Source organism: Lolium perenne, chromosome 1 (assembly GCF_019359855.2).
Source record: "Lolium perenne isolate Kyuss_39 chromosome 1, Kyuss_2.0, whole genome shotgun sequence".
In the NCBI taxonomy this organism is placed as follows: domain Eukaryota; kingdom Viridiplantae; phylum Streptophyta; class Magnoliopsida; order Poales; family Poaceae; genus Lolium; species Lolium perenne.
The window spans coordinates 210142588-210169705 of record NC_067244.2 but is presented as its reverse complement, the minus strand read 5'-3'; the positions used below and the strand labels follow the sequence as shown (position 1 = coordinate 210169705).

General features: G+C 42.4%; 1 protein-coding gene across 2 annotated transcripts; it reads right to left on the bottom strand.

The window, feature by feature from the left end:
* Positions 1-2083: 2083 nt before the first annotated feature.
* Positions 2084-6542, bottom strand: LOC127322756 (coronatine-insensitive protein homolog 1b). 2 transcript variants are annotated; one of them, XM_051351179.2, is made up of 3 exons: positions 5848-6542; positions 3254-3731; positions 2084-3166 (listed from the first exon to the last, which is right to left on the bottom strand). In XM_051351179.2, the coding sequence occupies exons 1-3, from the start codon at positions 6357-6359 to the stop codon at positions 2357-2359; spliced, it is 1800 nt and encodes a 599-aa protein (XP_051207139.2). In that variant the 5' UTR covers positions 6360-6542; the 3' UTR covers positions 2084-2356. The 2 variants fall into 2 exon arrangements, with proteins under 2 accessions (XP_051207139.2, XP_051207143.2); XM_051351183.2 differs by having other exon boundaries at positions 3254-3728.
* Between the last annotated feature and the right edge of the window lie 20576 nt (positions 6543-27118).

Below are 27118 nucleotides of genomic sequence, written 5' to 3'. Positions count from 1 at the left end.
AGGTGAGATCATTGTTTTAGTTCGAGGATGAATATATACTCCCTTTACTTAAAATGTAATTTAAAAATATTTCGAAATGTCTAAAAATAAAAAATAAATGTGTACGTGGACATGTTCACAACAACCTATGTGTGCACTAATTAGTTTCTCAATAAGATGACTTATTGAGTGGCCAATGTAAAATAAAGGGTTCTATGAGACTTTTTTCTATCTTTCTTATAAGGAGGGCAAGAATTGGTGTTTTTCGCCAACTTTACTCCAACCATAGAATGTGAAAAATGTATGTGGAATAGTTTTTCGGGTTTTTCACATTTTGAAATGGAAAACACTAATTGATAGCCGGTTGTAGCTACAACCTACTTGTTCGTGCTCGCGAAAACTAACCGGTGAAGCCGTCGTGCGCTCCCACTATTGCTCGGCCACTGCTGTCGCGCGAGAGCTCCCGCGGCTAACTAGCTCCACCATCACGCAATCCTACACCTAGACGGTTGCCGCCACAGCGCGTTCCCGCCGCTTCTCTGCCATGTGTGGCTCTCATCCTCTCTTCTTCCCGCTGTTCAGGACTCCTTCCCTGTAGGATGGTCCTTGAGTTTCCCCGCGCTAGCCATGGCCAAGCTCGCCCATGTCGCCATGGACGGGCATGGCGGATGGGAAAATATTGGCTTGGTGGGATGGTTCTAGTGACTCTCGGTCTGCCTCCAAATGACTTCCAGTGTGGCGGATTGGTGGTCGACAAAGTCGAATCGGCCATGTCAAAGCCTCCATTGTCGACTGTGAAGGTCAATTTCTTGTGGTTTTTTATGGTTGTTACACACGATGTTGCGATTTATTGCATATGTGCATCCTTTTTTGTTGTGAAGTACTAGTATGAAAAAAGTGGCACGTCTATTTTTCAACGTATGCTCACAGAAATTGCACCAATGTTACATGCGTATTCTTCTAATGTTGGATGTGCTAGGCAAAATTTTAGAAGTATTGTAGAGAAATGTTGCAAAATAATATCATATTTTTGAAAATGTTACGTACACGGAGCAAATTGTTACATTCAGGATTATTTTGCACCATTGATTGATTTTTTTCACCATTATTTTGCGACTTTGACCGACTACAAAAAAATGTAGGAGACCGTTGTTATATACATATGAAAAATTAATACATGTGAAACATTGTTGTTACATGATGGGACGAGTGAGATTCGAGCCTTCTGATGATTTGGCATTTTACAGTCGCCTGATGGGCAGGGCGATCTTTTTATGAAGAGGGCATATTGAAGCGAGATCGAAAGTGAATATCCGGAGAAAGGTTAAATATGAACCATTGTCCATCTTTTTTTGCGGTTTTGTTTTCTTTGCTGGTAGAACCATTGACCATCCTTAGTGCATTGTATATAACGCGATCGATGCTAAGGCACATGATCGGCTTGATGAGTGATGACAGACCGGTCGGCAACATGGCCGAACTGGTATACATAGATCCCAGTTGCTATATTTTTTCTCTTCCTTTTTATCCGGGCGGATATTCCTATGTATACCTTAGAGTACACGAAGACGCCGCCCGTATTCTATGGTGCGTGCATTATACACGGATATGCTGCAGTTTTGGCGATGGTGACATGGGCACCCTTGTCACTGTCACGTACAGACTGCCAAACTACTGATCAATCACCAGGCTTAGACTTCGATCGTGTCATTGTATAGCTCATCCGTCGGCCATGAATCGCTGTCGCGTTTTTCGCCTAGTGATGCCAAATCCAGGGCATTGTATAGTATGCCTTGACCCGACTTAAACCTCATCATCGATGAAGCCAAACATGGGCTGTATGCCTTGACACGACTCAAACCTCATCATCGATGAAGCCAAACATGGGCTGCTTCATCTGCTGCTCTTGGTTTTCACTACAAAATGCTGCCTTGCATTTGCATCTGCAGTTTGTGGCATGCCTTCTGTTTCTACAAGTCTCATGGTCCTGCTCTGTTCCCAAAAGTTTCAGCAGTAGAGCACATCATGATCAAGACAGATTATGCAGCATGGGACTCACCAAGAGGTTTTTCCAGGGAACATCTATGCACAACAGAGAACAAAATTAGGCTGCGAAAACCAGGCATGCTTATATAGTTACACACTTCCAATGTTACAAATCCGGGGAGAATGCACAGAAGTGTCACAGTTGCACCTGCACAATGTTACATAGTAGTATACATCTTCCTAGGCAAAAATAGCATGCGCTTACGCTTATTCCAGGACATAGCAGCTAGCTATCTAAATCCATACAATAACCACATACAAACATCCTTATTTCCCGACAAAGGCAGGGGCTAGAACATAGCGGGAAGATACCGGCTTAGTGTATTTACACTCACGCAGGATGCAAAGGAACAACATATTGCGGGTAGTCCGACCTCTTCCCAGTAAGTGAGCAATATGCAAGCACCTGGGCATGCCTATCGATACAAGGCTGCCCATCCTCCTCCATCGGCCGACCTGCGTTCTCGGTGCTGGGAGGTGTAAATTCTATGTTCCAGAAGGGCCTTGCCATCAGCATGAGGTCGCCTCCCGTTTGAGAGGCTCTGTAGCCCTGCACCCATACATACCTCAGAGAAGGCATTTGTAGCATAGCGAGAGCCAAAGCCCGCTCACTGAAGCAACAGCTCCTCAATTCAAGCTTCCGTAGGTTCCGGCACCCCGCTGCAAAACTGATTAATCCACCGTCGGTTTCCCCAAGGTTTCCCAGGAGCATGTACTGGATAATACCACTGTGCTGTCCAATATAGCTAAGGCCTACATCTGAAAGCCCCCCTGGTCTCAAGTATAGCGCAAATCTCCGAAGCTTCGTGCAACCCCTCAGCAGCTCACGGACACCATTGTCAAGTGGCAAGTCTGTTATCCTCTCTTGTTTATCTAGTAGGACAATGCGGAAGTCATAGAGATTTTTGCAGAAAGTTCCAATAGATTCCAGGGCTCCATTTGTGATATCAGACACATAGGCAGCTATGCTTTCCAGTTCACGGCAACCTACGGCTAGAGCTGTTAGGCCAACTTGAGAAACTCCTCCTTCCTCTTCTTGCATACCAGGATCATCATCCCCTCGTTCAATCCTGAGCCTTTGTAGCTTCTTGCATGTGTCTGCGACAATCACTAATCCTCTATCTCCAATCACATTCCTCACCTGTCAAGTAATATTAGGTTATTAGTACCAATAACTAAATGAAATCACTAATTAAATATCTACACAATGTACAAGCACCATCATTACCGCAAGAACTAATAAGTTGGGACATTTTGCGATGAGCTGGCAATGGTCTTCAGTGGTGAGAAAAGTGTACTGCAGATCCAGCTTCTTGAGTACAGCAGAAAAGGGGAAGATTATGTGCATCTCATTCGTCCCCATGAAAGTAAGTCCAAAGGAGCAAAGCTTTGAAGGAAGTTTAACATCTGCATACTTTGTGAGCTCCCTTTGCTCACTGATTTCCGCACCAGCAAATTCTTCCAATGATGTAGCTATTTGGAAGAATCCAATTAAATCTGAAAGGTCACAGTCGCTAATCTTCAGTGAAATTAGTGACTTGCAGTTCCTAGCAAGAAGCTCGAGGTCAGCTGGCACCACTCTGAGGTAAGTCAAGTAGAAGTTCAAGGTCACCAGAACAGGATTGTTGGCAGCAAGGTCATGGAGCCATTCAGTGCCGTTGTCAGTAATTGTACAATCTTCCAGAAACAAAGTTCTCAGTGATCTGCTGAATTCCATACAACATGTTAGCGCAGTGATCTTATCAAGATGCTACCAATGCACCAAAGCATGAAAAATAGGGTGGTCACAGAATAAAGAAGTGCACTGAAGGGAAACAAATGTACTTATGGCAGCATACATAATCCCAAACGCGGCGAGTTGTAGCAACATGGAAAACAAATGTCAACCAATTAAGTTGTAGCAACATGGAAAACAAATGTCAACCAATTAAGTAAGAGATGTATTGCTTGCTTAGATAAACAAAAAATAATTTTCTAGTGCCCAAATTGTTTTTGAGCTTTTGCTGGCCAGTTGATTAGTTAGTCTTTAAAGTGAAGTCAACATAATCTGCTCTTTGCAATTTATTAAGTGCCATGTATGAAACGTTCAAAGCATTTATAGGTTACTAAATTTGGGCTTTGGGGAACCTGTTTTAGCACTGAATACGTCAAGAGGGATTAAAATTGTGGCACAGCCATAAATAGCTCTTTGGTTTGATTTTCATACTTCCTTTTGTTTCATTCAGGATACACCCAACAATGAAACCACAGAGTACACTCAACAACGGAAAAAACTGGATTTTTTTTTTTTTTGCATTTTAGTAACTCTAGCGCTACCTCGTCAGGATGACCAAACTATAACTAATTTTAGAAAGGTAAACTCACGTAAATATGGTCAGCCAGACACTACATAATGCTTCCTATTCTAAAATTAGTTGATATAAAAGAAACAACAAACAACTGACTATTAATGCTGTACAACAGTATGATTCGAGTAAAAGAAGAGCTACCTTTGGTCAAGTCAATCACTACTGCTTTGTTTCTTACACTTCCATTTGTTTCATTCAGAAATCTGAATGAACTCAACAACGAAATGAACTGTTCTTTTTAATAACTCTAGTTTTGTTTATAGAACGTATCCAATGCTACCTTGTCAGAATGATGAAACTATAACTAGTTTTTAAAAAGTAAACTCATGTAAATATAGTCAGCCTGACACTACATAATACTTCCTACTCTAGAATTAACGGGTATAACAGAAACAACAACACAGCTGACTATTAATGCTGTACAAGTACAACAGTGCAGTTCGAGTAAAAGACGAGCTAGCTTTGGCCATTTCAATCACTAATGCTTTGTTCCATACACTTTGTTCCTGCCAGATTTGGTGACCTCTTGCAAATTGCATAAGAGGAATAAATGCTGTGAAATGGACTCTTACGCATCATCATCATCATCAACAACCAGAAACTTGGCACATTAAATTAATCACCTATTATGGAGGAAACATAAAGCACAAAGTAGTTACAGTACACTTACAAGGCAACAAACTCCATGCAGCAAACTATAATTAATTTTGAAAAGGTAAAATCATGTAGTAAATATAGTCAGCCTGACACTACATAATAGTTCTTCCTATTCTAGAATTAACTGGTATAACAACAACAGCAGCAGCAGCAACAACAACAAACAATTGACGACTAATATGCTGTACAACAGTACGATTCGAGTAGAAGACGAGTTAAGAATCGGTCAAGTCAATCACTAATGCTTTGTTCCTGCCAGATTTGGTGACGATCTCTTGCAAATTACTTAAGAGGAATAAATGCTGTGAAATGGACTCTTATGCATCATCACCAACAGCCAGAAACTCAGAACGTTAAACTAATAACTTATTATGAAGGAAACAAAAGGCACGAAGTAGTTACAGTACACTTACAAGGCAAGAAACTCTAACCATGCAGATGCAACTGTGTAAGGCAACGAACCCTGCTATGCTATGGTATGGTTTGTATTGTACCACCATTTACCATGGTGTGTCGTCGTCATGCGAGGAGGAGAGTACGGAGAGCATGCCCTACAACAATAGGATAGGAGTCGCATCCAGATCTGGAGCTACTTTCGGCAAACACCACCCGTCCTACGTAGAAGTAGAAGTAGTTTCTACTTGGAGAAAGCAGTTATTAGATCGGCGCTCCATGATTGCCCCTCCTATTTCGGGACATGAGCTCGATTCTGCGGCCAGTGGCTAACTACATCCCAAATCCGGCTTGCTTGTGCGTGCCAGTCGCGCGCAGATCGGAGGCAGTAAGAGGAGTTAGTAAGTAGCGAAGGTGTATGTACCTGCATGAGCGCGCCACGAGGCGTAGCGCGTCGGTGGAGAAGCCGGAGCACTTGTCGAGCTTGAGCTCCTGCAGCATGTGCCCGCGGGCCCGTACGAGGGCCTCGAGGTCGGCGTCGGTGACGACCATGCGGCGCAGGTGGAGCGCCTTGAGGCACTCGAGCGGCGCGGCGAGCTCTGCGACCCAGGGCGCGGCGTAGGCGCCCCAGTCGTCCGGGATGAGGCCGAACATGGCGGCGCGCGGCTTGCCCTTGACGGCGAGCGACTCGAGGCGCGGGAAGCGCGCGAGCAGGCGCGCCGGGGACACGGCGTAGCAGAAGGGCACGGTGACGTGCTTGCGCGTGAGCGCGTCGATGCGGTGCCAGCGGCGGCAGGCGAGCGAGGCGGCCTCGCGGTCGCGCGGGTCGTCGACGTGGGCGAGCACCAGGTGCAGCGCCTCCTCCGGGACGCCGCTGCCGTCGAGGATGCTCAGCGCGCGGGTCAGGCGGCCCGGCTCCGGAGCCTCCCCGCCCATCGATCGGGCAGCTTGGTAGGTCGGGCTACGGGTCTGCGATGGCTCGCCGGGGATCTGGGCCGGCGAGGGGTGGAGACATGGGGGATTTTTGCGCCCACTTGGCTTTGCTGATGGTGGTGGTGCAGAGCAGAGCAGAGAGAAAAATAATTGGAGGGAGGGAGAAGTGTGGGAGGAAGATGTGGATTGGGGGGAAAGGGTTACTTGTGCGCGATCCAGCTGTGGATGCTGCGCCACGTCAGCGACGGCGTCAGGTGGGGAGCTCCCCTGCATGGCATGGCAAATTTGCATGGGGTACCGCAACACCGCCACAGCCCTGTCGCCGGCCTTGAATCGGGCTGCGGAGCTGTACCACGTGAGCCGTCGGTTGATGCTCAACATCGTCCTCACTTTGGAGTGTGGAGTTAATTGTACTAGTACATACATGTCTTTGTAATTTTCGTCCAAAAGGTGACAAGGTTGTATTATTACTCTCATTCCATAGAAAAAAAAAGTACACGTCCATGCGAAAATAGTCACTCTCGAAGAAGAAAATGTTGCTGCAGAGGTGTTCCACAACTTCATCCCCATTCAAATTATATATTTTAGCTTTACCACAACAGCATGGCAGAATTAAAATTTATATATGGCACATACAATTACAATGCCGGAAAAGGCGCATGGGGTAGCCGTTTCGATATACTCGAGACCTTTGCGTGTGGATTTTTTTTGGGAACTTATAGCACGCCGTTGCCGCCGGGAGTGAGTAGAAACGCATATGGCATGGCGTGACGGAACTACATTGCGCCTTGTAGCTGCCGTTTTGTTTCGATCGCGTCTTGAAGATGTCGGTTACTAGCTTGGAATGCGGGACAGCTGTAAGTTGGCGACAAAATAGGATATGATAAGTATCAGCATCTCATCTGACCTTTTCGTGAGGTCTGAAGAAATCGCGTACCTTGTATCCATTGAAGTTCATCGGAATTTCTGACGCGTCATGGCATCGGATAAGATAGAGTTTATTAAGCTTTTGAGAGTTTTATTTTTGCTTGTAGTAAGTGTCAATATGTCATGCTCATTTTTTCTTTACTTGTAACTTCATGATACGATTGCTGTAAGTAAACCAAGATAAAAATTTAGGGTGGAACTAGGTGAACTTATGAGCATACTAATGCAAACAAAGTGTACCCTTTACACGATGTCGCTCAATACTTTATTTATGATATAAAGAGATACAATGCATGTTACGGTTTATTATGGAGGAAGAATTCATATCACCATCTCAAAACTCAATATGACATGCATTTTTTTTACTTGTAACTGCATGATACAGTTGTTGTAATTAAAACAAGGTAAAATGTTATGCTGGAATTAGGTGAACTTATGAGCATACTGATACAAAGAAGGTGTGCCCTTTAGACGGTGTCACTTAATACTTTATTTATGATCTAAAGAGATACTCCATCCGTCTCCGTATCTCTAGGTCGCCAATTTAACATATATAATTTAAATTATATAATGCAAAAATTATATCATTACAAAATAGAACATCTAAACTTTCTAATGATATAATTTTTATAACATATAACTAATGCTAACTGTATCAAATTTATGACCTAGAGGTACGTGCAGACCTATTAAACTGTGAAAGAGGGAGTACCGAGTACATATGATGATTTATTACAGAGGTAGAATTCATATCACCATCTCAAAACTCAAGACAAAATATGGCGACGCGCGATGGGACAAGAATAGCATTTATGTACTCACCACTAAATAAATAATTTACATGCACTCTTGAGGTTGTTGCTTACTTATTAGACATGTGGTTTAGTTTGCATATGTTAATTATGTCGATTAGCATTATCTAGGTTATTGCGTCCGTGATGAATGCCGCAGGATATCTTTTACATCAAATTTAAATGGTAGAATTAACCAAAAATAATTGGATAGCATCATTTATAGTCAATTCTAAATTTCCATACTTGCATGTCATAATTTGGAAATAGAGCTACATTAACCATGCCTAGTAGTATTATAGACATCAATGACAATTTTTGCCATATCTATAATATATATAAAGTTCCCGCAAAAATAAAATATCACGTATATTTGTTTGAATTTTTTACTACATCAATTATGTGCAAACTAAAAAAACATCGTCGCATACGAATGTTTGGTACCATTTTCATGTTGTGTGACACATAATTTTGCGTCTAGACTACTGTTGCTTTCTACTCCTACTTATTCATCTTTGTATTACGTAATCGTGTCTTGACAACAATAGTTATCTTTTTATGCATGGCGACCATTTTCAGATAGGAGAAGTAATCGTGTCTTGACAACAATAGTTATCTTTTTATGCATGGCGACCATTTTCAGATAGGAGAAGTTGTTTCTATTTTATGGGTGCATGTAGCAAAAGTTGCACCATATTGCTTCCTGCTAGTTTTCTCGCGGCCAATAAAACTGGATTAACTTTGTAGTAGCAGTGGAGCTGCAAAGTGCAAACCAGTGGGACCGGCAGGCGAGATGCATCTGATCTAATCTAATCTGGCTTTGATAGTGGGCATCTGGTCTGGACCTATCGTGCGTGTTGATGACACACATATTTTTTTTTTTTGAACAAATTAGGCCTCAAGAGGCCTAGAAGCTGCATTCATAGTCGGCGGGTATAAAATTACAGAAAAGCCCTCTAACATCTATTGCCTAGACTAATCTAGAAATAAGAGATAAAGCCTTCACTTTTACAAAAAAAACCCTAGCATAAAAGTAACAAAAGCAATCAACTGCTAGAAGTCCTCCACCGCCGCTCGCCGGCGACCTCGAGGCGCAGACGCCGAGGTCCGAGAAGATGCCCAAAGTCTCATTGCCGACGAAGAGCCAAAACCGCTGGCCACCACAACTCCTCCGGGGACGCACCACTTGAAGGAGAAGCAGCGTCGAGCTCCAACGGTTGACTCCAGAGAGGGCCTCCGCAATGGAGGTTGTAATCGGGCCGCCATTCCGGCCAATGATCATGGCGCCAAACAAGGAAGCTGTGTGTTCCGCACAAGGAGAAGAACCAGCAGCCACAGGTCTTCCCCACTCCCCTCCAGATCCACAGACTGCCTCTTCGATCCCCTCCGCCTCCTCGCCACCACGGCCGGCCAGAAAAAGAGGAAGAAAAACATACCACCAGATAGTAGCAGAGAGGAGACAGCTGCACTTATTGAGGGAGCCCGTACCGACAGCCCCTTCCATCTCCTTCCCCGACCATGGAAGCTTGACGAAGAGGGCCGGGGACGACCGCCTGGTGTTGTGCAGAAACACCAACGCGGAAGAACCCCAGATGCGCACCTTATTGGGAGAGATGCATGGGCTCCTCAACCTTCCAAGGAGCACCGCCTGCCAGCAGCAACAAGCGGCGATGAAGGAGAGAAAGAAGCCCATGGAGCAATGGATCTGGCCGCCTAGATCCATTGACCTACTCTCAGACTCCATGTAGGTAAAGATGATGAGTACATGTGGCCGCCTAGATCCATTGACCTACTCTCAGACTAAAACTACCCCTAAAACTAAATCCGGCACAATCCCTTTGCCTACTCCGCATGGCAACGCCGCCGAGAGCGGCTCCGGTCCGGCCCGGCGGCGGAGAAGAAGCTACCAGGCGGGGAGGTTTCGAGAGAGAGCGAGAGGGGAAAAGAGTGAAGTTGATGACACACATATAAAAATGCGTTTGGCTCTCTGGTAATACGTCAATTTCTTATTCTCACCGTGACGCGCGCGCGCGCAGTGATCGATCTGTTCTCCGGCTCTCCCCTCCACTGTCATTGAACACGTACGCCATGCAAACTTGCAACACAAATGTCTTCTTCCTTGTCACCGTGGCAAGATTTTCTCCGTGGTGATGCTTCCTGCTTTGCGTGACACACTCGTACCAATAAAAGAATGTAGCTAAGAGCGACTGCGTGCAGCAACAAGAAGATGATGAGTACATGTTCAATTTCAAGCGCCAGCGATCGAGGCTGCAACTACCTACGGCTGAGACATAAAGGTATATATGGTGTGCCTAGCGCCAAAAGCTGCTGATGAAAATGGAGAAAGGTGGAACATGTACTGCTGGAGATGAGGACACATCTAGTTCTCTACCAACCTTTTTTTGTGTTAAGATCGGCAGGAGAAAAGGCACATTGTGTTTAGACATCTAAAAAATATTTGCCATCTACACTATTTTTTTCGAAAAGAAGGTCGAAAACCCGGCCTCTGCATCGAAGAGAGATACACATACATATTTGATTTATATATTATTCAATAAAAACATGCCATGAGCATACATAAAAAAAAAACCGAAGCACCCACACATTCGATCCAGCAGACCCTTAGCGCATGCACTCGCTACAGATGCCATCACCAACATCAACTGCTTAGCCATCTAGAGCGAAGATATCCGCATAACCCTCACCAGGCTTGTCGTAGCCGTTGCCACGGCGCCAGACAGTCTCCCACCCTGTACGAGTCCATCATGTCACGACCATCACCGAGACCCCGCTACACCACACCGCCGAGACTCCTGGTCGTCGACGTGGTAGATGCACACTACTCCACCGATCTTGCAATGAAAACATAGATCCAACCATCGAGGTTGTCATGCAAGGACGTCGGAAAAAAAAGGCTTGGATAACTAATTGTGTTATGAAAATATAGTGTTACCAACAAGAGAAGATTTTTTGGTACTCGGGTTCCAGCGATCTTGTTATTTAAAAAAAATTGGGAATCATATTTGTGAGTGGAAAATTAGAAAATAAATTCAGATGTAGCCAATGGTGTATCCCGCAAACTGCAAAATATCAATTTCAAATGCTTTGTATTGTTTTTTTTTTAAACGAGGGCAAAAGCTTTGCCCTACTCTATTAATTAAGAAGAGTTTTACAAAAGAAAGCAAGGTTCACAAACATGGGATCACTCTCCCGACATGATATTGCCCAAATGCTTGGCACCGGCCATACCCACAATCTAGCCTCGGTTTTGATTCTCTCTATAACTACTTGGGTGGGCGCATGCTTGTTACGGAAAATCCTAGCATTACGCTCATTCCAAATCTCCCAAGTGACAAGAAGCGTGAGCGAAGAGATAGCCTTTCTACAAGGAGTGTTGCCACCCGCCATCATGCTCCACCAAGAGTCGATGGAGAGACCAATCCATTGTGTGGGTTGAATTAATGGAATGCTAATCCAATCCTTGATGGTATCCCCAATGCGAGCCGTGTAGCGACAATTGATGAAGAGGTGGTCAGCGGTCTCAAGAGTTTGGTTGCATAGAGTGCAACCGTCGCAATTTTGCCAACCCCTTGCTTGCAAGCGATCCGCCGTCCAAATCCTATTTTGCAAAAGAAGCCATGCAAAAAACTTCACCTTCGGCGGTGCCCAAGCCTTCCACACCACATTTTTTGTCAACACCCGGGTTTTTAAGTCCAGATGCCTATTATGTTATACATCGCAATCCTAGGAATATTGTTGTTGCGAGACATAACAGTTGATATCATAAGTCATCATTCATTACAAACCATAATCGTCTTACAAGAATAGATCACATGATCCAACATTACAATAATAGTTGATCTATTGATCAACGAACATCACAAATAGCGGAAGCGTAATAGAGGTGGACTATCTAATCCACAGGCCAACGCTTGACGTTAGAAGAACTCCTAGTTGGTGTAGACGTCCTGCTGGCCGTCATCTTCGTACTGTTGCTCCTCTTCATAGTCTGGCCATTGAAATAGCCAGGGACACAGCCGTGAGTACTTTTAAAGTACTCGCAAACTAATACTAATGTAAGTACTTATCACTTTTATTCAAGGGGTGCTAAGCTCTAGGTTTATTTGCATAAAGCCAATTTTAGTTCATAAGCATTTCATAAAAGACTCTTCATTTGCTAACTAACTCAAGTGGGAACATTAGTGACATTCCCACAACTCAGTTGTGATTCAAGTCAAGTCACCATTCAAATCATCAACCCTTTTCATGAAACATCTGACAACGGTACAGTATGGCCTTTCCAATCGTCTGTAACCGTGGACACGGCTATTCGAATAGATTTACACTCTGCAGAGGTTGCACACTTGTGCCACAACATTTGATTTCATCCGTCAGGGATAACCCTGAATAATCGTAACTCAGTACGCGGATCGTCAACCATAACCTTTCACTTACATATCCTAGTATAGGCACCTCTCCCCATGAGCTTGGCCTCCCAGTGAAGACAAACCGTCAGCCTAGGAACTGCACAGGGCTTGGCCGGACATTCACCTCATTTCACGTCATTTCACATCATTTCATTTTCAACGGAGGCAGCCTCGGCATAACCCCTATGACGCTTGTTTAGAGGGAACCCATACTAAGACACATAAATTTCTAGCTAAGCCCTACCCATAATCAGGTATTGTGGGGGTACTTATAAATTGTAAAGGTATCGCATCCAAACCCACCATCAGTTTTTATTAAATTCACCAAGTCATATTCACCTTCAAAACTTTCAAAGCCATTTCACTTCACCATTTCCCATCTAGAGTAGTCAATTTTATTTGCTAGCACTAGCCACTAGTCATGAGGGGTGCTACTTAACTCATAAGCTTTTTAGGCTAAGTTTGATACTCTTGCTCTACTCTATACTTAGACCAAAGTTAACTATAAAAGTAAGCTTTGATAAACCAAGTAAAAGATTGAAGGGTGAAACTTGGGATGGGATCATTGCACATAAAGTAAAGGAAATGGTGCCTTGCTCAAGAGAGCTTTGCACTTGCAAGAATATTAGCTTGCCTTGGTTGGTGTACTGATCAAAATGGTCCTCCTCCTCCTGGTAGTAGACCTCCTCCTCCTGGTACTCCTCGGTACTAGCGTCTAAAAACGGATACGAGATAACAATCACCAAACAAGCTTAAGACCTAGTCTAAGCACACAAAGGGGTTCACACAAACTATCCTAGCATCATCACATATATAACATGTGGGTTGAATTTTTGTTCTTACTTGAAGAAAAATAATTTCCTCTCATTACAATTATTAACTAGTGTTTCTCTTTAGTTCTTTGAGGAAATAATTTCCTCTCATTGAATCTTGTTAAGATTTAATTTCCTCCAACAAATCATGCATGAATCCATGTTGACCAAGATCAACCCTTCATCATCATCATTTGAGAAAATGATTTAAATGAGGTAGGGTACCTCATGCAATTTAACACTACTTTGATCATAAGTTAATATCTTCAACTAAGTCAATAGGAGATTATGTAGAACAGGGTTACTGCCTCATATTGAATTACTTGAGACAAGATTTAAATGAGGTAAAACCTCTCATATGATTTATTAAATAGTTTTGGACAATATCAATTGACTAGAAATAGCCATAGATCCCTTTATTTAAACTAGGCCATGATCACACAAAATAACCATGTCATATTTTTGCAGAAATATGTAGTGTAAGTGAAATGTGAATTATGGGAGTTGGAATCAACTCAAAAGCTTTTTTAGTTGATTTTTAATAAATGTTTGAAGTTGTAAAAGTCCCTGCCTTGTTATTTTTGTCACATTAATTCTACAAAGAATTTCTTGATGAGACTAGTGGGGTTGGATAGATCTTTTCTCTAGCTTTTCAACCATATGCAGTTCATAAAATTTGGTTGAGCCAATTTGATTCTATTAAAATTTGAACAAAGCATCTACAAGCAATTTCGATTTAAAACTGAAATTCAAATTTGAAAACGTGGGCTTGCGCAGGAATGCTAACGGGCCGAAATGGGGGAGAGGGAGTTGGGCCAGCCCAGCTACGCGTCTGACGCGAGCGGGCCGCCTGACAGGGGGCTCCACCCGTCAGTGCCTCATAACACCGCGAAACGGTACGGGGGCTGTGCAACGTTGGATTAGAACGAGATCCAACGGATCTCATTCGTCGGCGTCGCCGGCGAGAAGGACTCACCGGCGCGGCGCAGGTGGGTGGTCGGAGGGCTCACCGTGGCTCCAGCAAGGGTGGGCAGTGTGCGCGGTGAAGTGGTAGTCGACGGCGAAGCTCCAGGTATTGGCGGCAGCTCCGGGGATGGCTCCAATCGACGGTGGCGAGCTGCGGTACTGGCGGCCTCCGGCGGTGAAATTGAGGGGCTACAGCGGCTAATGTCGATGGGCAAGTGGCGGAGGAGGTCGAGTGAGGAGTGGGGATGGTGCTTGTGTGAAGAAATGGTCGAGGAGGGGTCTCCTTTTATAGGCGCAGAAGGGGACTGAGGTGCTGCGGCAATGTCGACATGGGCGCGGGCGTTCCGGTGAGCTAGCGAGCTAGGCGTGGGCGGCGTCCTGTTCAACACGTCACGGCGGTCCTCTGTGCAGCTACGGCGAGACTAGGCGGTGCCCAACTTGGTCGGGGGCAAGCGAGCATTTGCGCGTCCGCGGCGGGATTTGGTCGCCATCTCCGGCAGCTGCGGGCGCGGGTCGGCGAAGCGAGCATGTCCGCGTGGTTCCTGGAGCAGTGACGCGTCGCTGGACGAGAGAGGGGGTCCGGGGGTGGCCTGTGTCGCCGTGGCGACACGTGCACTGCGCGTGTCCGTGGGCGTGCTCATGCCATCATCGGCATGGTTCTGGGCGTCGTGGGCGCGCGCATGTCTGGCGCCTGTGGGGCATTTCTTCGACACTGGCTAGCTCAGGTGGGTGCAGTAGGGTGTGGTGGTGCCATTTGGCACGGTGGCCAGGTTTCGAGAGAGAAGGAGAGAGGGGGAGCATGCCATGGGGAATATGGCCGGCATGGCCATGGCTATGCCATGTTTGGCCCTCCTCCTAGGGTTTCAATGCATGGGATAGGGCTAGAGGGGACCAGGGAACAGGACAAAATCAAGTGGTTTTCAGAAATGGGCTAGGCACTATTTCAAATAGTGAAATTGGGATTGGACAAGATTTGCTCACCAAGTGTTTGTGAATATGGCCGCATGGATTCAATTTTGAAAATTTTGAATGAAAATTGTTGGTCTTGCTTCAAATGATCAACAACACACATTGGTGGTGGTGGCATTCAAAAATAAAAAGATTTGCAAAAGTTGCAAAATGGGATGATCTTAAGTTTGCTTCAAAGTCTCATCTTGGCTTGAGCATAACCTTTGGTCTAGGACGAATTTGTACTGGTGGTCTTTACCAAAGTTGTTCACCTTGATGTATACTTGGATGAGGTGCAAAGATTTGGAATTGTTTGGTTTGAAAATCTCTAAATACAGAGGCTCAAAGTAGTGACCATACTGAAATTGGCAGATTTGACCATTAGTGCATGTGAGCACAAATTGATTTCAAATTTGATTTGATTTGAGTTTCTTTGATTCCAAAAGGTGTTTATAAGTGTTTAGTAACATAATACAACTAATGGTGCAAGCCAAAATGGTCTAGGTTAAAGATTTGCAAAAATGGCCTAAACGCTATGTGAGGGTTTTGGGGATTTTTCCATTTCTTTTCTTTTCTTCCTTTTTGATTTGCTTTGTGATCTTCAAAGGTTCAAGGTAGGGTTTTAGAGTGTAGCACATAAGCACACAAGTAATCATCATGGTAATCTCACACAATAATGCACAAACCCTATGCATGGCACTATATGCAAATAAAAGTTTTTGTTGGTTCTAAATTTTGAGTAGTTGGAAAATCTTCTTCTTCATTGATTAGAAATTTGGGATGTTACAAACCCTTCCCCCTTACAAAAGATCTCGTCCCGAGATCGTAAAGAAAATTAGGTACTAAAGAGATCTGGGTATTCCTTCTGCATATAGTCTTCTCGCTCCCAAGTGGCTTTGTCTTCGGTATGGTTGCTCCATTGAATCTTCAGGAACTTGATACTCCTGGTGCGAGTGGTTCGGAAAGCTTCTTCCGGGATGCGAATAGGCACTTCGCGGTACATCAAGTCCTTGTTGATATAAACCGATCTGTGATCGATGTTCTTGAAAACTTCGGTCTTCTCGGGCACTTCTAGACACTTCCGGAGTAGTGAGATGTGAAACACGTCGTGCACAGCCGACATTTCTTCGGGTAGTTCCAGTTGATAAGATACTTCTCCTCGGCGACTCAGAACTTTGAAAGGTCCGACATATCGAGGTGCAAGCTTTCCTTTGAGCTGGAATCTCTGCATTCCTTTAAGGGGGGATACTTTAAGATAGACAAAATCTCCGATCTCGAAAGTCATCTCTCGGCGTCTCTTGTCGGCGTAACTCTTCTGCCTTGATTGCGCCGTCTTGAGGTATTCGCGGATCTTGTGCACCTTCTCTTCAGCTTCTCGAAGAACATCTGGTCCAAAGACTTGGCTCTCTCCGACTTCCGACCAATTCAGAGGGGTACGACACTTCCTTCCGTACAGGGCTTCGAAGGGGGCCATTTGCAAACTGGCTTGGTAACTGTTGTTGTATGAGAATTCTGCGTAAGGCAGGCAGTCTTCCTACTTAGATCCATACTCCAGTACACGGGCCCTCAACATGTCTTCAAGAATCTGGTTGACTCTTTCAGTCTGTCCATCGGTCTGCGGGTGATAAGCAGTGCTGAAATTCCGCCGGGTTCCTAGTCCTTCATGTACTTTCTGCCAGAATCTTGAGGTGAATTGGGATCCTCTATCTGATACAATTGACTTCGGGGTTCCGTGCAGGGCGACTATTCTGGAGATGTATAACTCAGCTAACTTCGGGCCTTGATATGTGGTCTTGACGGGGATGAAATGAGCTACCTTTGTCAATCTATCGACTACTACCCAAATAGAATCATTTCCTCTGCTTGATTTGGCCAAACCTGTGATGAAGTTCATTCCTACTGAGTCCCACTTCCATTCAGGAATCTGCAGTGGCTGCAGCAATCCTGCGGGTCGCTGATGTTCCGCCTTGACTCTTTGACAGATATCACACTTGGCGATGTAGCTTCCAATCTCCCTCTTCATTCCATGCCACCAAAATTGTTCCTTCAAATCTTGATACATCTTGGTTCCTCCGGGATGAATGGAGTAAAGGGTGTCATGGGCTTCTTTCAGAATAACTTGCTTCAACTCTGAGTCTGATGGCACACATAGGCGTCCATTGAACAAAAGAACTCCATCTTCATCTTCGGTGAATCCCGGTGCTTTCCCTACAGCTATTTGTTGGAGATATGCCCAAGAGGCAATAATAAAAGTGGTTATTATATATCTTTATGTTTATGATAAATGTTTATATACCATGCTATAATTGTATTAACCGAAACATTGATACATGTGTGTTATGTAAACAACAATGAGTCCCTAGTAAGCCTCTTAACTAGCTTGTTGATTAATAGATGATTAGTTTCATAATCATGAACATTGGATGTTATTAATAATAAGGTTATATCATTGTATGAATGATGTAATGGACACACCCAATTAAGCGTAGCATAAGATCACGTTATTAAGTTATTTGCTATAAGCTTTCGATACATAGTTACCTAGTCCTTATGACCATGAGATCATGTAAATCACTTATACCGGAAAGGTACTTTGATTACATCAAACGCCACTGCGTAAATGGGTAGTTATAAAGGTGGGATTAAGTATCCAGAAAGTATGAGTTGAGGCATATGGATCAACAGTGGGATTTGTCCATCCCGATGACAGATAGATATACTCTGGGCCCTCTCGGTGGAATGTCGTCTAATGTCTTGCAAGCATATGAATAAGTTCATAAGAGACCACATACCACGGTACGAGTAAAGAGTACTTGTCAGGAGACGAGGTTGAACAAGGTATAGAATGATACCGATGATCAAACCTCGGACAAGTAAAATATCGCGCGACAAAGGGAATTGGTATCGTATGTGAATGGTTCATTCGATCACTAAGTCATCGTTGAATATGTGGGAGCCATTATGGATCTCCAGATCCCGCTATTGGTTATTGGTCGGAGAGAGTACTCAACCATGTCTACATAGTTCACGAACCGTAGGGTGACACACTTAAGGTTTGATGTTGTAATAGTAGAACTTGAATATGGAATGGAGTTCGAAGTATTGTTCGAAGTCCCGGATGGGATCCCGGACATCACGAGGAGTTCCGGAATGGTCCGGAGAATAAGATTCATATATAGGAAGTCATTTTATAAGTTTGAAAATGATCCGGTGCATTTATGGAAGGTTCTAGAAGGTTCTAGAAAAGTCCGGAAGAAATCACTTTGGAAGGCGGAGTCCCGGAGGGACTCCACCACCATGGCCGGCCAACCCTAGAGGGTGGAGTCCCAGGTGGACTCCACCTAAGGTGGCCGGCCACCCCCTCCCAAGGAAAGGTGGGAGTCCCACCTCAAGTGGGAATCCCACCTTGGGTAGGTTTCATGTCATATGGAAGGTTTTGGTTTGGGGTCTTATTCGAAGACTTGTAGACCAACTCTTGGGTGTTCCACCTATATAATGAGGGACAAGGGAAGGGGGCCGGCCACCACAAGCCACTGATACATCTCCAACGTATCCATAATTTATGATGTTCCATGCTTGTTTTATGACAATACTTACATGTTTTGCTTGCACTTTATAATGTTTTTATGCATTTTATGGAACTAACCTATTAACAAGATGCCGAAGGGCCAGTTGCTGTTTTCTGTTGTTTTTGGTTCCAGAAAGGCTGTTCGGGCAATATTCTCGGAATTCGACGAAATCAACGCCCAGAAGTCTCTGTTCCGACACCCTGCCGGGATGGGGAAGTGCCCCCGGAAGCCATCTCCATCGACGCCACCGCCTCCATCATGCTCCGTGAGTAGTTCCCCCATGGACTACGGGTTCTAGCTGTAGCTAGTTGGTATTCTCTCCCCCATGTACTTCAATGCAATGATCTCATGAGCTGCCTTACATGATTGAGATTCATCTTATGTAATCGGTGTTGTGTTTGTTGGGATCCGATGGATTGTTACATTATGATTAGTCTATCTATATAAGTTTGTGAAGTTATTGTTGCTGCAATCTTGTTGTGTTTAATGCTTGTCACTAGGGCCCGAGTGGCATGATCTTAGATTTAAGCTCTATACTTATTGCTTAGATTGTATCTACAAGTTGTATGCACATGTCTATGTCCGGAACCAAAGGCCCCAAAGTAACAGAAATTGGGACAACTGGAGGGAAAGGCTTAGATATGAGGATCACATGTTTTCACGGAGTGTTAATGCTTTGCTCTGGTGCTCTATTAAAAGGAGTACCTTAATTTCCAGTAGATTCCCTAGAGGCCCGGCTGCCACCGGCTGGTAGGACAAAAGATGTTGTACAAGTTTCTCATTACGAGCACGTATGACTATATACGGGAAACATGCCTACATGATTAATAATCTTGATGTTCTGTCTTAATGCTATTTCAATCCTATCAATTGCCCAACTGTAATTTGTTCACCCAACACTTGTTATTGGAGAGTTACCACTAGTGTAGATAGCTGGGAACCCCGGTCCATATCTCATCATCATATACTCGTTCTACATGACATTGGAAGTAGTATCAACTATTTTCTGGTGCCATTGCTCTCATATTATCGCTCACTGCTGTGTTACTATTACTACTGCTCTCATATTACTGCTGCTTTCACATCACCCCTGTTACTAGTGCTTTTCCAGGTGCAGCTGAATTGACAACTCAGTTGTTAAGGCTTATAAGTATTCTTTACCTCCCCTTGTGTCGAATCAATAAATTTGGGTTTTACTTCCCTCGAAGACTGTTGCGATCCCCTATACTTGTGGGTTATCAAGACTATTTTCTGGCGCCGTTGCCGGGGAGGCATAGCTCTACTCATAAGTTCACCTGGGGAGTACACTCTACCTCTCTCTCTGTTCTATTTTATTTTGTTTTGCTTAGTTTACTTTTGTCTAGTTTATTTGTGCTTAGTTTATTTCTGTCTAGTATTACTTTGCTTAGTTTACTTTTGTCTAGTTTGTTTTTGTTTTGTTTTATTTTCCCTATATACCCGAAAATCCATAAAAATTTGAAAAACCGAAAAATTAAAAACTGTTGCTATGGGAGAACCTACAACCTATTTGGAGCTTATAGAATTATATAATAATTATAGAGAATCAAGAACGGGAAAAGTAATGAGTGTTGTGATAGAAAAATTGAATACAATTGCTAAAATCTTGCTTAAACGCCATGATATAAACTGTTGCTCTCAACAGGACACTAAACATCTTCAATTTCAATGTGGCTTTAGTGAGAAATTTTTAATTAAGAACTATAATCGGAATAGCTATATTCATTTTGGGTTTGAAGAGGTAGAACAATTTGTCATATTTATGGGAGCCTCTGAGATAGAATCCTTCATTGCTAAAAATTATGAAACTTGTGTTGTTTGTAAGGACCTTAAAGATTATGTCTCTTCTATCCTTAATTTTTGCATAGAAAGCTACAGTGATAATCCTTATATCATTGATTATAATGAGAGACTCATTAATGCACAAGAATGCACTCACAATTTGCAGGAACCAGTGGAAGAAGAAATTGATGAACCTGAAAGCTCATTGGATGAAAAAGAGGAGGAAATTGATGAACCTGAAAGCTCATTGGATGAAAAAGAAGAGGAGAGTGATGAACAAAAGGAGGAAGAATGGATTAGCTACCCATGCCAACCTTCTAATGAGAGTAACTCTTTATCTCTTACACTATTTGATTGTCCTCCATGCTTACCGAAAGAGGTTGAATGTTATGTTCCTGTGGATTCTCTTGAAATATTTCCTATGAGTAAAACTTGTGAGAATAATTATGCTACTGTTATCTATGATAATCCATGCTACTTTGATAAATTTTATGATAATGCTTTGTTTGTACCTGATGTCGAAATGCATGGTACTATAGAATTTTGCGTAGCAAATGTTTATGATAAAGCCCTTGATGATGGTCCTATGTTACTTGATAATATTAATTGTACTACTATTGAAAATGGTATTGGAGAGTTCTTGACTTTATCTAGGAATCCCATATCTCTTGAGATTGATCAATCATCTTGTTATATTATTGGCAAAAGTAAGTTTGAAAGTTTTAATCCTACTATTTTTGAGCTTGATAAAAATTATGTGTTTATGGATCATGAAAAGTATGCTTTATGTGATAGTTATATTGTTGAGTTTACCCATGAAGCTACTGAAAATTATTATGAGAGAGGAAAGTATGGTTGTAGAAATTTGCATGGTACTAAAACACCTCTCTATATGCTTAAAATTTTGAAGTTACTCTCGTTTTACCTTCTTATGCTTGTCACTTTGTTCTTCATGAATTTATTTGTGTACAAGACTCCTATGCATAGGAAATGGGTTAGACTTAAATGTGTTTTGAATTTTCTTCTTGATGCTCTCTTTTGCTTCAACTCTTATTTCTTGCGAGTGCATCATTAAAAACTGCTGAGCCCATCTTAATGGCTATAAAGAAAGCACTTCTTGGGAGATAACCCATGTCTTTATTTTGCTACTGTTTTGTTGTGTCTTGGAAGTTGTTACTACTGTAGCAACCTCTCCTTATCTTTATTTTATTGCATTGTTGTGCCAAGTAAAGTCTCTAATAGAAGGTTGATGCTAGATTTGGATTTCTGCGCAGAAACAGATTTCTATCTGTCACGAATCTGGGCAGCGCTCTCTGTAGGTAACTCAGAAAAATCTGCCAATTTACGTGCGCGTTCCTCAGATATGTACGCAACTTTCGTTAGTTTTGAGTTTTCTGATTTGAGCAACGGAAGTACCTGTTTAAAATTCGTCTTTACTGGCTGTTCTGTTTTGGCAGATTATGTCTCTGTTTTTTTGCATTGTCTCTTGTGTACTTTAAGCAAGGCTTTCTAGACGTGGAGAGCTGTAGCTAATGTTTTATTGAGTTCTTGCAATGTGTCACTACAGGACCAAGGTGGATTCAAGTTTTTTGAGTACTAACCCCTCTAATGAAGTTTATGAGAAGTTTGGTGTGAAGGAAGTTTTCAAGGGTCAAGAGAGGAGGATGATATATGATCAAGAAGAGTGAAAAGCCTAAGCTTGGGGATGCCCCCGTGGTTCATCCCTGCATATTTCAAGAAGACTCAAGCGTCTAAGCTTGGGGATGCCCAAGGCATCCCCTTCTTCATCAACTTATCAGGTTTCTTCTATTGAAACTATATTTTTATTCGGTCACATCTTATGTGCTTTACTTGGAGCGTCTGTTTGTTTTATTTTTGTTTGTGTTTGAATAAATTCGGATCCTAGCAATCCTTGTGTGGGAGGGAGACACGCTCCACTTTTTCATATGAACACTGGTGTTCTTAGCTTTATTTTAATGTTCATGGCGGAGTTGAAAACCGCTGCACTTATTGATATTTGGTTGGAAACAGAAAGTGCTTCATAATGTCTTGAATAATTTGATACTTGGCAATTGTTTTGAGCTCTCAAGTAGATCATGATTAATCTCTTGCATCATGTAGTTTAAACCTATTAGTGGAGAACTACCGTAGAGCTTGTTGAAATTGGTTTGCATGATTGGTCTCTCTAAGGTCTAGATATTTTCTGGTAAAAGTGTTTGAGCAACAAGGAAGACAGTGTAGAGTTTTATAATGCTTGCAATATGTTCTTATGTAAGTTTTGCTGTACCGGTTCATACTTGTGTTTGCTTCAAACAACCTTGCTAGCCAAAGCCCTGTACTGAGAGGGAATACTTCTCGTGCATCCAAAACCTTGAGCCAAAACCTATGCCATTTGTGTCCACCATATCTACCTACTATGTGGTATTTCCTGCCATTCCAAGCAAATACTTCATGTGCTACCTTTAAATAATTCAAAAGCTATTATCTCTTATTTGTGTCAATGTTTTATAGCTCATGAGGAAGTATGTGGTGTTTTATCTTTCGATCTTGTCATTTACTTCGGACAGACTTTCACCAATGGACTAGTGGCATATCCGCTTATCCAATAATTTTGCAAAAAGAGCTGGCAATGGGGTTCCTAGCCCCAATTAATTAACTTGCATTAATAATTCTCTTCACATGTTTTGCCCTTATCTATCAGTAAGCAACTTAATTTTGCAAATAGACACTCCTTCATGGTATGTGATTGTTGGAAGGCACCCGAGGATTCGGTTAGCCATGGCTTGAGAAAGCAAAGGTTGGGAGGAGTGTCATCTAAAAAAATAAAAAAATATAAACTAAACTAAAGTACATGTGTAAACAAAGAGAAGAGGGATGATCTACCTTGCTGGTAGAGATAACGTCCTTCATGGGAGCCGCTCTTGAAAGTCTGGTTGATAAGGTAGTTAGAGTGCCCATTACCATTCGTTGACAACAACAAACACCTCTCAAAATTTTACTTCTATGCTCTCTATATGATTTCAAAACTTAAAAAGCTCTAGCACATGATTTAATCCCTGCTTCCCTCTGCGAAGGGCCATTCTTTTACTTTATGTTGAGTCAGTTTACCTACTTCCTTCCATCTTAGAAGCAAACACTTGTGTCAACTGTGCATTGATTCTTACATACTTGCTTATTTGCATTCATCGTATTACTTTGTGTTGACAATTATCCATGAGATATGCATGTTGAAAGTTGAAAGCAACTGCTGAAACTTAAATCTTCCTCTGTGTTGCTTCAATGCCTTTACTTTGAATTTATTGCTTTATGAGTTAACTCTTGTGCAAGGCTTTTGATGCTTGTCTTGAAAGTACTCTTCATGAAAAGTTTTGCTATATGTTATCTATTTGTTAGCAACTATAGATTATTGCCTTGAGTCACTTCATTCATCTCATATGCTTTGTAATAGTATGATCAAGGTTATGTAAGTAGCATGTCACTACATAAATTATTCTTTTTATCGTTTACCTACTCGAGGATGAGTAGGAACTAAGCTTGGGGATGCTGATACGTCTCCAACGTATCCATAATTTCTGATGTTCCATGCTTGTTTTATGACAATACTTACATGTTTTGCTTGCACTTTATAATGTTTTTATGCATTTTATGGAACTAACCTATTAACAAGATGCCGAAGGGCCAGTTGCTGTTTTCTGTTGTTTTTGGTTCCAGAAAGGCTGTTCGGGCAATATTCTCGGAATTCGACGAAATCAACGCCTAGAACCCTATTTTTCCCGGAAGCATCCAGAACACCGAAGGAGAGTCGGAGAGGGGCCAGGGGGCCACCACACAACATGGCGGCGCGGCCCCAGGCCTGGCCGCGCCGGCCTACTGTGAGGGGGGCCCAGGCACCCTCCGACTCCGACTCTTCGCCTATATAAGCCCTTTCGACCTAAAAACGCGATACCAATTGACGAAACTCCAGAAAGACTCCAGGGGCGCCGCCACCATCGCGAAACTCCAATTCGGGGGACATAAGTCTCTGTTCCGGCACCCTGCCGGGACGGGGAAGTGCCCCCGGAAGCCATCTCCATCGACGCCACCGCCTCCATCATGCTCCGTGAGTAGTTCCCCCATGGACTACGGGTTCTAGCTGTAGCTAGTTGGTATTCTCTCCCCCATGTACTTCAATGCAATGATCTCATGAGCTGCCTTACATGATTGAGATTCATCTTATGTAATCGGTGTTGTGTTTGTTGGGATCCGATGGATTGTTACATTATGATTAGTCTATCTATATAAGTTTGTGAAGTTATTGTTGCTGCAATCTTGTTGTGTTTAATGCTTGTCACTAGGGCCCGAGTGGCATGATCTTAGATTTAAGCTCTATACTTATTGCTTAGATTGTATCTACAAGTTGTATGCACATGTCTATGTCCGGAACCAAAGGCCCCAAAGTGACAGAAATTGGGACAACTGGAGGGAAAGGCTTAGATATGAGGATCACATGTTTTCACGGAGTGTTAATGCTTTGCTCCGGTGCTCTATTAAAAGGAGTACCTTAATTTCCAGTAGATTCCCTAGAGGCCCGGCTGCCACCGGCCGGTAGGACAAAAGATGTTGTACAAGTTTCTCATTGCGAGCACGTATAACTATATATGGGAAACATGCCTACATGATTAATAATCTTGATGTTCTGTCTTAATGCTATTTCAATCCTATCAATTGCCCAACTGTAATTTGTTCACCCAACACTTGTTATTGGAGAGTTACCACTAGTGTAGATAGCTGGGAACCCCGGTCCATATCTCATCATCATATACTCGTTCTACATGACATTGGAAGTAGTATCAACTATTTTCTGGTGCCATTGCTCTCATATTACTGCTACTGCTGTTGTGTTACTATTACTACTGCTCTCATATTACTGCTGCTTTCACATCACCCCTGTTACTAGTGCTTTTCCAGGTGCAGCTGAATTGACAACTCAGGTGTTAAGGCTTATAAGTATTCTTTACCTACCCTTGTGTCGAATCAATAAATTTGGGTTTTACTTCCCTCGAAGACTGTTGCGATCCCCTATACTTGTGGGTTATCAAGACTATTTTCTAGCGCCGTTGCCGGGGAGGCATAGCTCTACTCATAAGTTCACCTGGGGAGTACTTTCTACCTCTCTCTCTGTTCTATTTTTTTTTTTTTGCTTAGTTTACTTTTGTCTAGTTTATTTGTGCTTAGTTTATTTCTGTCTAGTATTACTTTGCTTAGTTTACTTTTGTCTAGTTTGTTTTTGTTTTGTTTTATTTTCCCTATATACCCAAAAATCCATAAAATTTTGAAAAACCGAAAAATTAAAAACTGTTGCTATGGGAGAACCTACAACCTATTTGAAGCTTATAGAATTATATAATAATTATAGAGAATCAAGAACGGGAAAAGTGATGAGTGCTGTGATAGAAAAATTGAATACAATTGCTAAAATCTTGCTTAAACGCCATGATATAAACTGTTGCTCTCAACAGGACACTAAACATCTTAAATTTCAATGTGGTTTTAGTGAGGAATTTTTAATTAAGAACTATAATCGGAATAGCTATATTCATTTTGGGTTTGAAGAGGTAGAACAATTTGTCATATTTATGGGAGCCTCTGAGATAGAATCCTTCATTGCTAAAAATTATGAAACTTGTGTTGTTTGTAAGGACCTTAAAGATTATGTCTCTTCTATCCTTAATTTTTGCATAGAAAGCTACAGTGATAATCCTTATATCATTGATTATAATGAGAGACTCATTAATGCACAAGAATGCACTCACAATTTGCAGGAACCAGTGGAAGAAGAAATTGATGAACCTGAAAGCTCATTGGATGAAAAAGAGGAGGAAATTGATGAACCTGAAAGCTCATTGGATGAAAAAGAAGAGGAGAGTGATGAACAAAAGGAGGAAGAATGGATTAGCTACCCATGCCAACCTTCTAATGAGAGTAACTCTTTATCTCTTACACTATTTGATGGTCCTCCATGCTTACCGAAAGAGGTTGAATGTTATGTTCCTGTGGATTCTCTTGAAATATTCCCTATGAGTAAAACTTGTGAGAATAATTATGCTACTGTTATCTATGATAATCCATGCTACTTTGATAAATTTTATGATAATGCTTTGTTTGTACCTGATGTCGAAATGCATGGTACTAAAGAATTTTGCGTAGCAAATGTTTATGATAAAGCTCTTGATGATGGTCCTATGTTACTTGATAATATTAATTGTACTACTATTGAAAATGGGATTGGAGAGTTCTTGACTTTATCTAGGAATCCCATATCTCTTGAGATTGATCAATCATCTTGTTATATTATTGGCAAAAGTAAGTTTGAAAGTTTTAATCCTACTATTTTTTAGCTTGATAAAAATTATGTGTTTATGGATCATGAAAAGTATGCTTTATGTGATAGTTATATTGTTGAGTTTATCCATGAAGCTACTGAAAATTATTATGAGAGAGGAAAGTATGGTTGTAGAAATTTGCATGGTACTAAAACACCTC